The sequence below is a fragment of the Carettochelys insculpta genome, chromosome 1, assembly GCF_033958435.1.
Source record: "Carettochelys insculpta isolate YL-2023 chromosome 1, ASM3395843v1, whole genome shotgun sequence".
In the NCBI taxonomy this organism is placed as follows: Eukaryota; Metazoa; Chordata; order Testudines; family Carettochelyidae; genus Carettochelys; species Carettochelys insculpta.
The window spans coordinates 353,177,528-353,193,156 of NC_134137.1; the positions used below are offsets into that span (position 1 = coordinate 353,177,528).

General features: G+C 39.1%; 1 protein-coding gene across 1 annotated transcript in view; it reads left to right on the top strand.

Moving 5' to 3' along the window:
- The window catches only part of NAMPT (nicotinamide phosphoribosyltransferase), a 50,544-nt gene that overhangs the window by 20,208 nt on the left and 14,707 nt on the right, over positions 1 to 15,629 (top strand). The window contains exons 3-8 of the mRNA XM_075016593.1: positions 623 to 726; positions 4,964 to 5,092; positions 5,650 to 5,808; positions 6,219 to 6,355; positions 10,262 to 10,487; positions 11,436 to 11,555. Of these exons, the coding sequence (XP_074872694.1) occupies positions 623 to 726; positions 4,964 to 5,092; positions 5,650 to 5,808; positions 6,219 to 6,355; positions 10,262 to 10,487; positions 11,436 to 11,555 (875 nt within the window). The remainder of the gene's footprint in view (positions 1 to 622; positions 727 to 4,963; positions 5,093 to 5,649; positions 5,809 to 6,218; positions 6,356 to 10,261; positions 10,488 to 11,435; positions 11,556 to 15,629) is intronic.

Here is a 15,629-nt window from a genome sequence, read left to right on the forward strand (position 1 = left end):
TGTAACAGCTTCTACTGAGCTTTAAAAAATTAGATGCATATTAAACTTAATTCAGTGTAGTACTTATGGAAGGCACGAAGCTAGCAGTCCTGTAGTTTAAGTCTCCTGCTTAGCCATAAAGATTATGATGGAGGCAATAGCATTTGACTTCTTTGGTGTGTCCTGCTAAGGATTTAAACCTGTTTAGGAGGGATCATCAATGTGAAAGAAAAAAAGTTTAGTATCCATGGTAGTTCAAACATTGGGTGTGTTGAGTGTTTTCAGGCTCCTCTGGCCACAGGGCTGAGGGCACCAACTTATCCTATGTAGACACTGACCAGCCATCAGTTGATAGTGAGCTCAAATATTACCCACCTGGTCTGAATTTGAACTACTGATTTATAAGCGAAAGGTCTCCCACTACCATACCAAGTTCCTTAACCAGCCTGTCGTCTTTACAATACAGTTTTAAAGCCCCAAAATAAGGCTTTTTAGCCATAGTATCTGGATACAAAGTAACTTTTTCATGTCTGGGAGGAATCTTTTGATAGTAAAAACCTTATCTTTTATTCATAAGCAGTTGCATAATGCTTGGCAGCAAACAATGCAAAAAACAAAAAAAAAAAAGTGTGTTTCATTGCAGACAAAGTGATAACCAAAGAGAAAATCCAGGAAGCCAAAGAGGTCTACAAGGAGCATTTTCAAGATGATGTCTTCAATGAAAAGGGGTGGAACTATATTCTTGAAGTAAGTCTAAGTATTTTGTTTCAAGGAAAATTCTGCGTATTATTTGTGAGTGAAGGGATTAGTTATTTTTACCTTAAGACTTACAGGAATGTTCTGCTAGAACTAGTAGCTGTCACAGAATATTCAAATAATTGTAAATCCATAAAGCAAAGTAGCTTGTTCTCACCCACAATTATTTCTGATTTGAGGACGATTTAAACCTCCAGATTAGTGGAACTGCTGCGGACAACTGCACAGCCCCACAATATGCTAATATATTTATGGCTGACCTGGAACAACAATTCCTCAGCTGTCATCCCCTATTACCCCTCCTCTACTTAAGATACCTTGATGACATCATTATGAGTTGGGCCCATGGTGTAGAGACTCTAGAAGACTTCCACAGAGACTTTAACAATCTGCACCCCACCATCAACTTATGCCTCGACTACTCCCCACAAAAGATACATTTCCTGGACACCACAGTACAAATCAAGGATGGCCTGATTGGTACTACACTCTACTGGAAATCCACTGATCACTTTACTTACCTACACACTTCTAGCTTCCATCCTGCACACACAACTAGATCCATTGTTTACAGTCAAGCCCTTGGGTACAATCGCATTTGTTCTGCTCTACTGACAGAGACCAAAAACTACAAGATCTTTACCAAATACTCATAAACCTGAATTACCCACCAGGAGAAATACAAAAACAGATCGACAGTGCCAGATGAATATCCAGAGACCAGCTGCTCCAAGATAGGCCCAAAAAAGCCAAGAACAGAACCCCACTGGTCATCACCTACATCCCCCAAGTCAAACCACTGCAACGCATTATTAAAGACCTACAGCCTATCCTTAATCAGGATGCCACACTCCATCAGGCCCTAGATGACAGGCCTGTTCTCTCCTACAGACAACTTCCCAATCTTATGAGGATTCTCGCCTAGAACCAGAGTCTATACCGCAGGAACACCAGTCCTGGAACTTTTCCTTGCAACAAAGCCCGTTGCCAAATTTGTCCATATATCTATTCTGGCGACACCATCACTGGACCTAACCAGGTTATTCACAGGATCACGGGCACATTCTCATATTCCTCAACTAACATCATATATGCCATCATGTGCCAATGGTGCCCAGATGCTTTGTATATTAGACAGACTTCAAACTCTCTTAGACAAAGAATTAATGGGCATAAAACAGACATAAAAACACTCCTGATCCACAAACTGGTCAGTCACCACTTTAATGGAGTGGGCTGTTCTGTTAATGACTTAAAGGTCTGCGTCTTACTGAAGAGGAATTTTCACAACAGTCTTGAAAGACAGGCTGCTGAACTCTTTTATATTCAAATTCAACACATTATCATGTGGTTTGAACCGGGATGGGAAGTTTTTAGGTCATTATAAGGGTTCTTTTGCATACTTGGCTTAATCTAATTCTTGACACACACACACCCTTTCTGCCCCTCTACTATCTGGTTTTCTCACCTTGATAATACTTTTCTGATTTTTTTTTTTTCCCACCTTGATGGTTATTTTTGGTTCTCTGTGCCTTAAATATTGAGTCTGTTCTGGTATGGCTATGATCTGAAGAAGTGGGTCTGTCCCACAAAAGCTCATCACCTAATAAATTATTTTGTTAGTCTTTAAAGTGCTACTGGACTGCTTTTGCTTTAAAAAAAAAAAAAGTAGTTTTTCATCCTTACAAATACCAGATATGGCTTTGCAGGTAATAAGTGTTATTACTGATACAACTGCCACAATGAGTGGGGGCCTGTTAGCAAATTTCAGTGTAGAATACAGTATTTCCTGCCTGGCTGTGTCAAATACATCACTTTCTATAATTAACTGTAGTAATTTTTCTTCTAATGCATAAAGCACTACAACTTTTTGCATGAGTAGATAGTAATTGGAGAAATTACATTCTTATTGGCATATGAAAACTTGGTGTTTGACTTTTAAGTAGCAATACAAAATTTAATTTTATTATGAAATATAGAGAACAGTTAGGAATTTTTCTGAGGTACAATATCTCTAAAACTACTATCTTTAAAAATGTTTTCTTAGATTATGTCCACGCTAGGAAAAGTAAGTAGATTGCAGATATGCATTTCTAGCTATGGCAGTTGTGTAGCTAGAATCGACATATCTGCATTTGACTTACCTGGCTGTCCTCATTGAAGGTTGACAGAAGTTTCTCCCGTTGACCTCACTTACTCCTTGCGTCTCTCAAGGAAGACAGAAGTCAATGCCAACCCTTGATAGGTCCATTTCACGTGTCCCTGCAAGATGTGCGAAATTGAACCTGAGAAGATTGACCCTGGGTAGGTCAGTATTCTAGGCTAGTGTAGACATAGCCTCAGTGTGTAATTTTTTTTTCCTCAGATGAAAGCATCGTCCCTTCAAGTGTGGGCAGCTTTGTCACTCTTTGCAGTAGAATTATTTTAATACTTATTTCATTGATGTCCTGTCAATGAAGCTTCCTGCATTACCAATTTTTAGGATAAACCATTTCTTAGAAAGCAGTGCTATTCCATTAATGATCATGACTGTAGTGTTTGGCATGTGGGTATGAACATATTGGCATGCCTGGTTATCCTATGGCAACCAAAACGGACAATAAGAATGGAAATTCTCAGTTTTACGAATTGTAAAATTGGTGACAAGGTGAATCAAAATGTTTTTTTCTCCATTCTACCACTAACTCAGGTGTGCTTAAAGGGGTTTGTATGTGTATTCTGTTCCTAGGTCCTTTGAATGCATTACTACTCCTGAAGAAATCCAGAACCTAATTTTATTGTCTAATCCCCTGATTTTCTTTTTCTTCTTTAGTTTTTCTTTTTAACACAATTGACTGGTCAATAAATAATTTCTTTTAAAGCCTTCGTTTTCAACAGTTGTTACCAGGCTTCTGTCTTGGGAGGTGATAATAGGCTTGACCAGCTCTGCTCCATCTGGTTAACTGATTCTTTGCTGGATGTATATGTGATAAGATTCTTAAACAGGGAAGGACTTCTAAACATTTAGGCTGTGTCTACATTTGCATTCTTCTTTTGAAAGAGATATGCAAATGAGGTAAATGAAAATGAGGTACAAATTTGCACCTCATTTGCATGCTCTTATTTCAAAATAGCATCTTTCGAAAGAAGAAAATCAGTGTAGACACTGCTCTTTCGAAAGCAAATCCCATCTTCAAAAGAATCCTCCTTCCCTTTTTTTATGGGAAGAAGGATTCTTTCGAAGATGGAGTTTACTTTGTTCCTCATTTGCATTTTTTATTTACCACATTTGCATACCTCTTTCAAAAGAGGAATGCAACTGTAGGCACAGCTTTAGTGACTTCTTGAAAATATCAGGATTTTTTGGATGCGTCTCCATGTAAAAGTTCTGAAATTCTGAATGGAATTGTGTGGTGTTTTCTGTTTTGTTTTAGATTAAAGATTAATCAGTATGATTGGAGCTGTTGAAGCAGCATTTTGGCATACATTGGGATATCACTGGAGACCACATATTGATACTAGTTCTCAAAACTATGATTTTTCTAAATACAGTACTATTCTAGCGCATATGTTCATTTTAACACTTCTGTATGCTCTATGAAAAGATTTCTTTGGGTCTTTACAATCTGCTACTTTATTAATTTCGTTCATGCTATTTCAATGGTTTCTTAGTTCTTTTACAGCTGCTGTCTCATGATTTATTCTATTTGCAAGCAGGCTGCTGCATCGTATTCCACAGTGCTTAACTTTCAATCATGAAAATTATTCATTATTAAGAATAGCTTTAAAATTGAAAGAACATGATGTTGGGAGACTGGCTTCCATGGTCAGTGGACCAAGTAGATGAAACTTTAGTTTTAAGACGACTAATCTTTAAACTTAATCTCTGTACTGAGACATAATGATTCCATTTTGAAAATGGATGATAAATGGACTAAATGTCCAGGTAAAGGACCACAGAAAATTGCGTGCCAAAGACCTATTAAATTCAACTTTTAAAACAAAGTAAAACAGCAGGGTCTCCTTAAATGAGTGGGTTTGAAGAATAAGATGTTTAAATAGCCGTTTGTGGAACTGGTATCTTTTAAATGATTAGGCTTGGGTGCATTTGAGTGGAATTTTTGTCTTTAAATGTTGAGCTTTTCATTGTAAAGTCTTTCTTTTTTTAGCAAATATAAAGTCTGCTTGTATTCCACTGAAGTCACTAGGAGCAGGGCTGGCCACTGAAGGCTGTTAATTTCTCTTGCAGAAGTATGAAGGACATCTTCCAATAGAAGTAAAGGCTGTTCCTGAAGGCTCTGTCATTCCCAGAGGAAATGTACTCTTCACAGTAGAAAACACGGATCCAGAGTGTTATTGGCTTACAAACTGGATTGAGGTCAGTCTGCAAAAATTGAGCTTTCATGAAAAATGGATTCACGGTTATTGTATTTGGGTTTGGATAAGATCTCTGGAACCGGCTAGTTTCTGCTTCCAAAAGATCTGTCCATCAAAGCCTTCTGCAGAAATCTTGTGTGATATGCTTATTTAATAATGGGAGAAATGCACAGTAGTGCTCATATGCCTTGTGGGATTTGACTTTTGTGTTTAAATCTGAATTTTAAGCAAACTGTTTTGGATGTAGACAATATTTCTGGCATCACTTCCAAGAAATGTTTCTCGTTTTTAGAAGAGTCTAGTTGCGAGTGAACAGGATAGATTGATGGGGTGGTACTCTTCCAGAAAGTCACTTGTACAGATGTTGACACTGTTTGCCATACCTAATTTGTTTAGCCTTTGCGGACTCATATGTATTTTCTGTTGGCTTATTACCAGTAGTACCAGTTATGTTTGGCTCATTGCCAAGTGGGGATTTTGCATCTTGACTAAATATATTTAATTTTGTGCACCTGATAATAGTGTTTGGTTCATGGTTGTTTGGTTTGTTTGTTATAGACTATTCTTGTTCAGTCATGGTATCCAATCACAGTGGCCACAAATTCCAGGGAGCAGAAGAAAATTTTGGCAAAGTATTTGCTGGAGACATCTGGCAGCTTAGAAGGACTGGAATACAAACTCCACGACTTTGGCTACAGAGGTGTTTCATCGCAAGAGGTAAGACTAATTGCCCATTAGTTTGCAAAGTCTAATTTTGGTTAATGTTTTATATAGCCAGGAATTTGTGGCATTTTTGGCACACATACTTCTTTAATTATTTCAGACTTCTGTTTTTAATATCTTGCTGTGAAAGTCTGGCTACACGCTGCAGTGTTTGTTGGGAATACTTCATGAGAACATTCTCCTAGTACCTTCTGGTGCAAAATTAAAGAAACTATTGTTTACTTAACTATTGAGACCTTGGAGAGCTTTTCTATTTATGGAAATCTGGAAATTTATTTTCTGCATAGTATAAGTAAAGGGGGAAACTAGAATTAGTTCAGTTCATCAGAGCTCTTGTTTAACACTGTACAACACTTGATAATTAGGTTGGCACTGTCACTCAAAGTCGTGTCACTCTTTCTCAGACAGCAGGAATAGGAGCATCTGCTCACTTGGTTAACTTTAAAGGAACTGACACAGTAGCAGGAATTGCTTTAATTAAAAAGTACTATGGAACAAAAGACCCTGTTCCAGGATACTCTATTCCAGCTGCTGAACACAGGTAAGATCTTTTTCCCCAATTTGTCAAAACATTTGCTGAATTTCTTTGTTCCTAGTGTTAACACAACTAATTTTCCGTGTTCTTTCTTTGCATATGGAAATTCCTGCTTCACTCCATATAAGGAGACAGATGAAAACCTCTTCAGTCTTTCTATATGTATAGAAAACATGTGTAGATACTAATTCAGCTGTTAAGGCAGAAATAAGCCTTACCAGCTGACAAGGTACCAATCTGCTTTTACAAAACGTATTTAGGTTCAAAATAAGAATGTAATTGTGTTTTAAATGAAGTTGTAAGCTCGTAGTTAAAATATCTGGACTATTTGTGTCCCCTATAGTGCAAACAGTTGTTTTGGAGACCCAATTCCATAGCACAGCACTCTAAAAATACATAAGAAGGCATGAAAAGTTGGGAGTGCTGACACTGGCAACTAAGACCTCTCTCCCAAGCAGAGGCAGTTAGAGTGTAAGCTTCCCATCATGTCAGGACTCTGGCTGAAGAATTACCCTATGTATGTCATCAATCTTTGATCTCCACTCACCCTGCTAAGACAGATGGGAATGGTGATCAGTTGTAAGACTGAACACTGTAAGACTGACATGCATTCATTTCAAACATCGTATCTCTGTTACCAGGTAACTTTCAGCCACACCTGCCATATACTGGATTCTGATACAGAGATGAATGTCTCATTAACTTGTAATATCCAGTCTACCCTCGTAAACAGATAAAAATTTTGCACTACTCTGTATTATTCTTTGTTGATAAGAATCCAATGTTTAACTGTCATAAATATCCTAGTCCGGTAAGCTAGCATGCATGAATACAAAGTAAATCCAATATTAAAATTGGATAGTGGTCTTCTCTGAGCAGTAAATATCCTCTGTCCAGGTTAGTGTTTCTGGAGCAATCTAAGTACGGGATTGAATGACTACTGGAAGTAAAACTATTGTATGAGTTCATGGAAGTTCAACAGGCTGACCAGTGCTTTGGCTTTTCTTATTTTAAATTTGACAGAAGCAACTGTAAATTTAAAATGTAACTGAAGGAAGCCTGGGTTATGTCTACACAGCAGCCTTGCTTCAAAATAAGCTATTCTGGAATAGCTTATTATTTCAAAATAAAGCTGCTACTCACACAAATGCATTTTGAAATAGGCCTTAGTTATTTTGCAATAGGCTCTTTGTGTGTAGACACTATTTCGAACTAGCCATTGGATGCACTGTAGCTTATTTTGAAATAGGTGCTGTTAAGACAGGCTGTGTCTACACGGGCACAAATCTTCGAAACAGCCATATTTCGAAGATTATTAATGAGGCGCTGAATTGAATATTCAGCACCTCATTAGCATTAGGACGCTTCCGGCCATGGCACTTTGAAAGCATGTGGCTTAGTGCAGCTACACGGGGGTCCTTTTTGAAAGGACCTGCACCTTTCGAAATCCCCTTATCCCGATCAGAATAAGGGAATTTCAAAAGGTGCAGGTCCTTTCGAAGAGGACCCCCGTGTAGCCGCGCCGAGCTGTGTGCTTTCGAAAGCAGTGCTTTCGAAGCACCGCGGCTGGAAGCGTCCTAATGCTAATGAGGCGCTGAATATTCAATTCAGCGCCTCATTAATAATCTTTGAAATATGATTATTTCGAAGATTTGTGCCTGTGTAGGCAACAGCCACAGGGAATAGAGCATATTTCAAAACAGCTATTTTGAAACAGGCACTATTCATCGTAGAATGAGGTTTACCCATTTTGAAGTAAATCAACTGCTATTTTGAAACTACTGTGAAATAACGATTGTGTTGTGTAGATGCTAAGATAGTTACTGCAAAATAATTGCTGTGTAGATCTACCCATATTGAATTGGATCAGAAATAGTCCTATCTAACGTTCTATGCAGTTCATTGGCATGTTGATGTTAAAGTGAACAGCTAAAAGTAGTCCCTGTTCAAATTCTGTTTGGTAAATGCATACTGCAGCCATTCTCTCCAAGCTAGTTGTTCCAGGATCTCAAGGATTGGAGTTCTGTGCTTGGAGCTGGCAGGTGCAGTGCATGTTACTGTTATTGCCGCAGCCCCTTTAAAGCTACGTCTACGCTAAGAAATAAAATCTTTCTTCCTGCATTTCTTTGCCACCATTGCTGAGGGTGCCTGTTGGGAGAGACCTCCTACAGAGTGGATAAATATCATGGGTTTCTTTTTTTAAATCAGTTAACATTTAAATTAGAACTCCTTGTGTTGATTCTTCCGATGTTGTAGTCTTAAATGACTAAATGGCATGTTTCATACTTGTAGCTTCCTCATTGTGAGCAAAATTTCAGGTGTTCTTTAATTGTGACATTTCCCAGTAGAAAAATACTCATCTATTGCTGAAAAAGGCAAGTTCAGGGCCTCACTGACATCTCCATGTGTTAAGAGAAACACAAATTCACAAAGCAAATAACCTGTGCGTTCTTTAACCAGCACCATCTTCTGAATATTCAACTTCCAGAAGCCATAAAAACAAAGGTTTGGCTTAAACTGGAAAGCTAATGAAGGAGTAAAGCCAAAAGTCAATAAGATTACTGCTTGTAAGGTCACTTGGGTGCTTTTGAAAATCATGACCCTCCCATACATAAATCGGGGTTAAAGATTCTATTTTTGAAAATTTTGGCCTGTGTGCTTGCAAGTTAGCAATTACTTTAATGCTGTGTAAAATCTGGCATCCTGATCCTGCGAATACATGTACATTTGCCTAATGTAACGATCCTGAATCATTCCAGTTCATTTTGTATATGCACAGTCAGTGCTAACAATGTTTCCTTGCTAACACTGAAGCAGCTTTGCTCTGAAGTGATTGATTTTTATGCTACCAGGAGAAGTTTGTTTCAAATGCTACAGACATACATTGCTTATCTTCAAGCACAAGTAGCCTTGTTGTAGTTAATATAGGCGTAGTGATATAAATTGTTCTGTACCTGCATGTTTGCGGTATCATGGTCTTAAATATGCTGGAGTTTTACAGAACTGTTACAGTAAAGATGAATAAGATTCCCACCTAGTATCAGCATTTACGAAAAGTCCAGCATTCCACCCAGTAAATCCCTTCACTGTGCCATGCATCACTCACTTGTGCCACCCCTAGCTATGGTACTCTTGTAGGAGTAGGGGGTGAAACTAAGCTACTGCTGAACAGCCAGTCTTTTTCAGCCTGGAGGTTGAAGGAGCTGATCCAGAGAGGAAGTCAAGTGCATAGCAAAGCACTTACTATCTCATCTACTTCTTAGTAACAGATGACTATGTCCTTCTCCTTCCACCACCATGGCCAGAGGGATGCTCCCTTCAGGCTGGTTTCATAGGCTTATGGACACTTTTTCCCCCTCTAGCTACCTCCGCAAGAATTCTTCCTTCACTCATCTCACCACTTTCTATCTGCAAAAGGAGGGACACAGAACCTCACGCACCATTACCAGCAAGGAGGTTCTCTTCCATCCTATCTTGTAGCCAGTTCTGGGGAACTTGCTTGCAGTCAAAGCGGAGGGAGATTTTATTTATTCTACTCTAATCTACAGAGTGATTTTTATTAGCCACCAATGAGGTTTGCTCTCCAGATTTGAGAAGTGCAGACAGGAGCCCTTTAAAAGTACTGTGGACCTCCAGATTGAAGGAGATATGTGAAGTCTGTTGGGTCACTACCTAAGAAGGATAATAAGATGCTAAAGTGGAATACTTTTGAGAGTGTTCCTTGTAAAAGTACTGGCAGCCATACAATGATTCAGCTCTTTTTACATTTGAAAATATTTAAAAGACTGAGTCAGTTGCATTATCATTGGCTTTAGTTATGGAATAGCTTTTATATACAGAAAAATACAAAATATGCATTTTGGTTGGCTCATGAACTTCAGTCTAATACAGATCTTCAACTGACTTTTCCAGTACCATAACTGCCTGGGGGAAAGACCATGAAAAAGATGCTTTTGAGCACATAGTTACACAGTTTTCTTCAGTGCCTGTATCTGTGGTCAGTGACAGCTATGACATCTACAATGCTTGTGAAAAAATATGGGGTGAGGACTTAAGGCATTTAATTGTATCCAGAAGTCCAGAGGCACCATTGATTATTAGACCAGATTCTGGAAATCCTCTTGACACTGTCTTAAAGGTAATACTTTTACAGTAATCCTTCCTAATAGAATCCTATAGAACATTGAAATGGCTGTCTAACACATTTGGGAATTGTATTGATTATCTAAAACAGTTGCTACACTGGATTGTTTCATGTGGGAGAGATGCAGAAATTTATCATTTTAACCTTATTTGAGGAAACTGTTCCATGTGCCAAATAGCTTAGTTTTTACCAGCCTGTTTCTCTACTGCTTACAGTTCTTACAAAGAACCAAAAATGGTTTTTAGTTGTCTTTCAGAACTCTCTAAGATCAGTTGGTAAATATTGTTCCTGAAGCAGCTATGAAATTCAGTTGTAATGCCGAAAGATTCAATACGGCACACACTTTCGTGTCTCAGCACCTACAATAGGACTAAAATTGGAGGCTGACTAAGCATTAATTAAACACCAAGAAGTGTCATTTCTCACTGACTTTAAGAAAAGCCTGAAAATGAAGTCCCTTAACACTGAAGCAAAGAATTACACATGCTGCAAGTACAAGAAAATCTCCAATGTAAGAGGCTAATAGAGCTAAGAAATCTGAAGGGTTCATTCACTTCTTGCATAGCATGGTTACTCCTCTTTACCTATGTGATTGGATAGACTAGTGCTGCTTTTTTTTTAAACACTATTTTAAAAAAAAAAAAAAGGAGACAGTGCCACGCTTCCATTGGCAGTGTCAGCAGCCAGGTGCCCTGATGAGAAGGAGCTGTGTGTACTGGCACGTACCTCCACAAAAAAGCCTTAGTATAGATCATATTGTTTCCTAACCCATTTTCTTCAAAGCCACCCTTTCCATAATGAGTGGAGTACAGCATGGATTTGTGTTTTGAGCCACGTTCTCAGAATGCGAACAAAAATGAATTAAGTTACGTGGATTTGGTGTTTAACTTTGCTAAAATGGAAGAAGTAGAAATCAGATTGATTCAGTTTTGTTTCCCACAGGTATTGGAGATCTTAGGAAAGAAATTCCCTGTTGTAGAAAATGCAAAAGGCTACAAGGTGTTGCCCCCTTATATCAGAGTTATTCAGGGGGATGGTGTGGATATCAACACGCTGCAAGAGGTATGTGTCTTGTTAATATGTCAGATGAAATTGAAAGTGTCCTCCTTTAATCTGGAGCGTATTACAGTTTGTCAGACGTTAATGTTTTTTTACGGACCCGTTCATTCTGGACACTGCCCAGAAACCCAAACATAGAAAATATTTTTTATCACAAGAAGAATTTTTAAAAGTACATAACCTAAAATGTTTTCTAATCTAACTGTTGTAACTTAATTTTCCCACGTCACCTCACTGTTTACATTAATCCATCTCATGTTGAAACTAATTAGGATTAAGCTCAGGGAAGAGATCTATACTTTTATTTGTATTTAGTATGTCTGCCATGACTTGTTCTGTGGTGATAGTAGGAATTAACTAGTTTGGATTGCTAGGTTGCACATTTTAATACATCTGCATTTAAACTTTTTAGGTGTATTTGTGCTTTTTGAAGGAGAGACAGTTGAAAACAAATGCAGAAGTGTCTACAAACTATTGTTAATATAAAATAGGGTGAGAGACATGTTTAAAAGCCCAGCTAATGAGAATAATTGAGCTATCCAGGTTTAATGTAAAATTATACCACGTTACACAGCTGGTGCATGATAGTCTGATGGGTGCGTAATTTCTTACTGATAAAAGTGAAAATACAATTTTCAGTGATATAGAAGCCAAAGTTTGTATTACCCACTGGAAACTAATTACCTATTGTCTAATGGAAGTGCAGAGCGGGACTGTGTGATCTTATTTATGCACTTCCTTCAGTTGACATGTCACTGGCAGGTCCTCTGAGGACAGTAGAAATGAGTTGTCCTGCAGCTGGTATAGCAAGTAATACCAAATGTTGGAGGGAAGATTGCCTTGTAATGGAAAACAGCTAGCAGACTTGTACTGTGACAGCCCCAAAAAGCAAATCTGATTTTCTTGGTTTGTTTGGAAACAATGATTTGAAGAGAATACTCTTGCTGCATAAAGAAGATCTGTGTTAACAATGGCAAGCATGAAATAACTGAATCTGGGTATTCTCACTTTAATACATAACTTGCTAACATCTAATTTAAGCTTTTTTTCCAGTATCTGTTCTTGGAGATCATAAGCTCCTTTCCTAACAATTGCTCAAACAGAATTCAGGGGTGAATTAGAAATATACTGAGCCATGTTCATTCTTGGTTTTGAGTCCATTGACTCTGATGGAGTTACACCGGCAATGAATTTGGCTGACTAAATTCACAGTCTTTCCAGAGGAAGTCTAGTGAACTTCTGGTAAGACTTCCCTGAATCTGATAAAATTCTAGGAAGCCACAATTAGCATCACATTTGTCTATCACAAAATCATGACTAGACTTTAAAATGTATATGGGAAGAGGGATGGGATGCTATTCTTGAGATTATGAAAATAGTGTTTATGCTGCCAGGTGTAAATTGGACAGGAAACGATATTCTAATCCTGATGAGAGGAAATTGTTCACAAAGGATAAGTCTGTTTAAATTACTTTCCCATTTAGAACTCAAAAACATAGGATATCAAAACGTGTATTAATTTTCCCACCCTACTCCCCACACAAGCCTTTTAGCAAAACAGCATTGCGTGTGAAAGTAGTCGAAGCCACTTGCTACAAGAGAGCCAAGTTTATATTTACTGCAAAGGCATTCTTACTGCTGTTAGTCCAGATCTCCTGTGCTGATATAGAGGAGATCAATGATTGGATTGCTTTAAAGAAGCACTTTACATTTTTATGTGGAATACATTGCAGGTTTCGTATAGAAAAGCTAGTGGGAAATCATTTAAAATGTACTAATCATGATTACTTTTCTTCTGAACTCCTTGAAAGTTTGTTTTAACTTTAAACATTCCGTAGCAATGTTGGAATTTCAAATGTAACTGTCATGTACCAGGTATTGTGGTGAGGGGTATGGCATGAAAACCAGGAATGAGAATTAAATAAGAGTCTGGCTGACTGTCCAAACTAGATGAAACAAAGAGTGTAAGTCCTTTTTTTTTAAATCTTTGTTTTAATAGGGGACACTGCTAGCCCAGGTAAGGAATCTTCTGTTTGACTATTTATTATGACATTCTCACTTTTAAATCATTCCAATCTGCTAATTACAAAACTAGTAGACTTTCTAGAAATTATCTCTGCGCATCCAGTTTTCAGCCATCTTTAAATTCTCATACTAGAGGATCCTCTAGTTTGGGATCATGACTGATGAATTAACAGTGCCTACAATAGAAATGATTAGTTCAGCAGTTCTCAAACTGTGGGACCCCAGATGGTTTGTGACCCTGTTTATAATGGGGATGTCGGTGCTGGCATTAGACTTGCCAGGCCTTGGGACGAAAGGCAAACTAACAGTCCCATGGCCCGTGGCCAAAGCCCTGGTGATACAGCTCAGGTTATAGTCCTGCATCTGGCGTTGAAGCCCTTTTGGTTTTGGACCCCTCCCCAGGTTAAAGGTGCTTAGACTTAGGGGTTCCCGTATCAAAAGGTCATGTAATTTGTTGCCAGGAGTTACAGTGCAATGGTGTTTGAGAACCCTTGGATTAGCTGGTCAAAATCTGGACCCCTGAATTGTTGCCTCCGTGGGGGCTGGAAAGTACAACATGCTGCGTCCACCACAATGAGAAATTCTCTTGCTGCGTCCACCACAATGAGAAATTCTTCTTCCATGTAGCATTGCCCTACCTATGAGAGGAGGGATAGCTCAGTGGTTTAAGTATTGGTCTTGTAAACTGAGGGTTGAGTTCAGCCTTTAAGGGGGGCTATTTGGGGCAGGCTAGGTTTTAAGTGAGGCAGGGATAGCTCAGTGGTTTGAGCGTTGGCCTGCTAAATGTAGGGTTGTGAGTTCAGCCCTTGAGAGGGCCATTTGGGGATCTGGGGCCAATAGATTTTTTTTTTTCTTTAAATCTGTCAGGGATGATGATAGGTCCTGCTGTGAGTGCAGGGGACTGGACTCAATGACCTCTCAAGTCCCTTCCAGCTCTATGAGAGGTATTTTTTTTTATCTGGGGAAAGGCTGCAGACCTTGAGGTTTTAGATTAAAGGAATTTCTTCCTCTCCTCCTCCACATTTGGTGCTTCCAGGGAGGAGCAGTCTGTCACCAGAAGTCAGTGGTAGAATGAGAGCTTTGCTATAATATTAGCCATGGTCATACTCTACAACCCACCCAGTCGCTCTGACCTATGTGGATGGGCTGAAGTCAACTTTTTACCCAAGGGTCTTCTGCTCATCAGCTGAGGTAATTGAGGGTTATGCCAACTGCATAAGAAGGCTCACCACACAGAGATGTTATGGACAGGATGCATGAAACATGCAGCCAGATGCTGGCTTCCAGAGGGTCAATTCAGTAGCTGTGATATCCCCCAATCTCCGCCCCCCCCCCCCCCCCAAACCACCACCACTCCCCAATATGCACAATCTACTACAGCAATCAAGCAGAGCCCAGGTAAGCCACTTTCTGTACTGGTAATGCCTGTTAACCTGGGAGTGTCCCCTCAAAAAGAGTGGTCTTCCTAGGCAGCCTCATGATCCTGGATAAGATGTTGGTGGGTGGCCAGGTTCTAAAAACTTCTGGAGGTTGTGCTGAAAGTGAGTTTGAACATAATCTTCTACCTCCTCCTCATCTCCTTCAGTTATTTCAGAAACTCATTCTTTTTTTTAAATCTATTTGCCCCAGATCCCTAACTGTCCCCCTCAAGGGCTGAACTCACAACTCTGTTTAGCAGGCCAGTGCTCAAACCACTGAGCTATCTGTCACAGAATTGGAAGGGACCTCAGGAGGTCATCAAGTCCGGTCCCCTGCACTCTTGGCAGGACCAGGCACCATCCCTGGTGACTCAATCATTTTATCCTTCACAGACTCCCTTTCTACAAATGGCTTCCAGGAAAGACTCTAATCTCCCAAGGAGGGATACTCCCTTTCAAAGACTTCTCCTCTCTAGGGGACTCTGATTTGGACGTTACTTCCTAGTGATTGGCTTCAGAAGATAAGACGTTCATTGTTAAAAACAATAAAAGCTTTTAGATATTCAGAAGGGAAATTTTTAAGGCTGCCTCAAGGATTTCATGAAATGGAAATACAACAGGGAGGTCTGACATT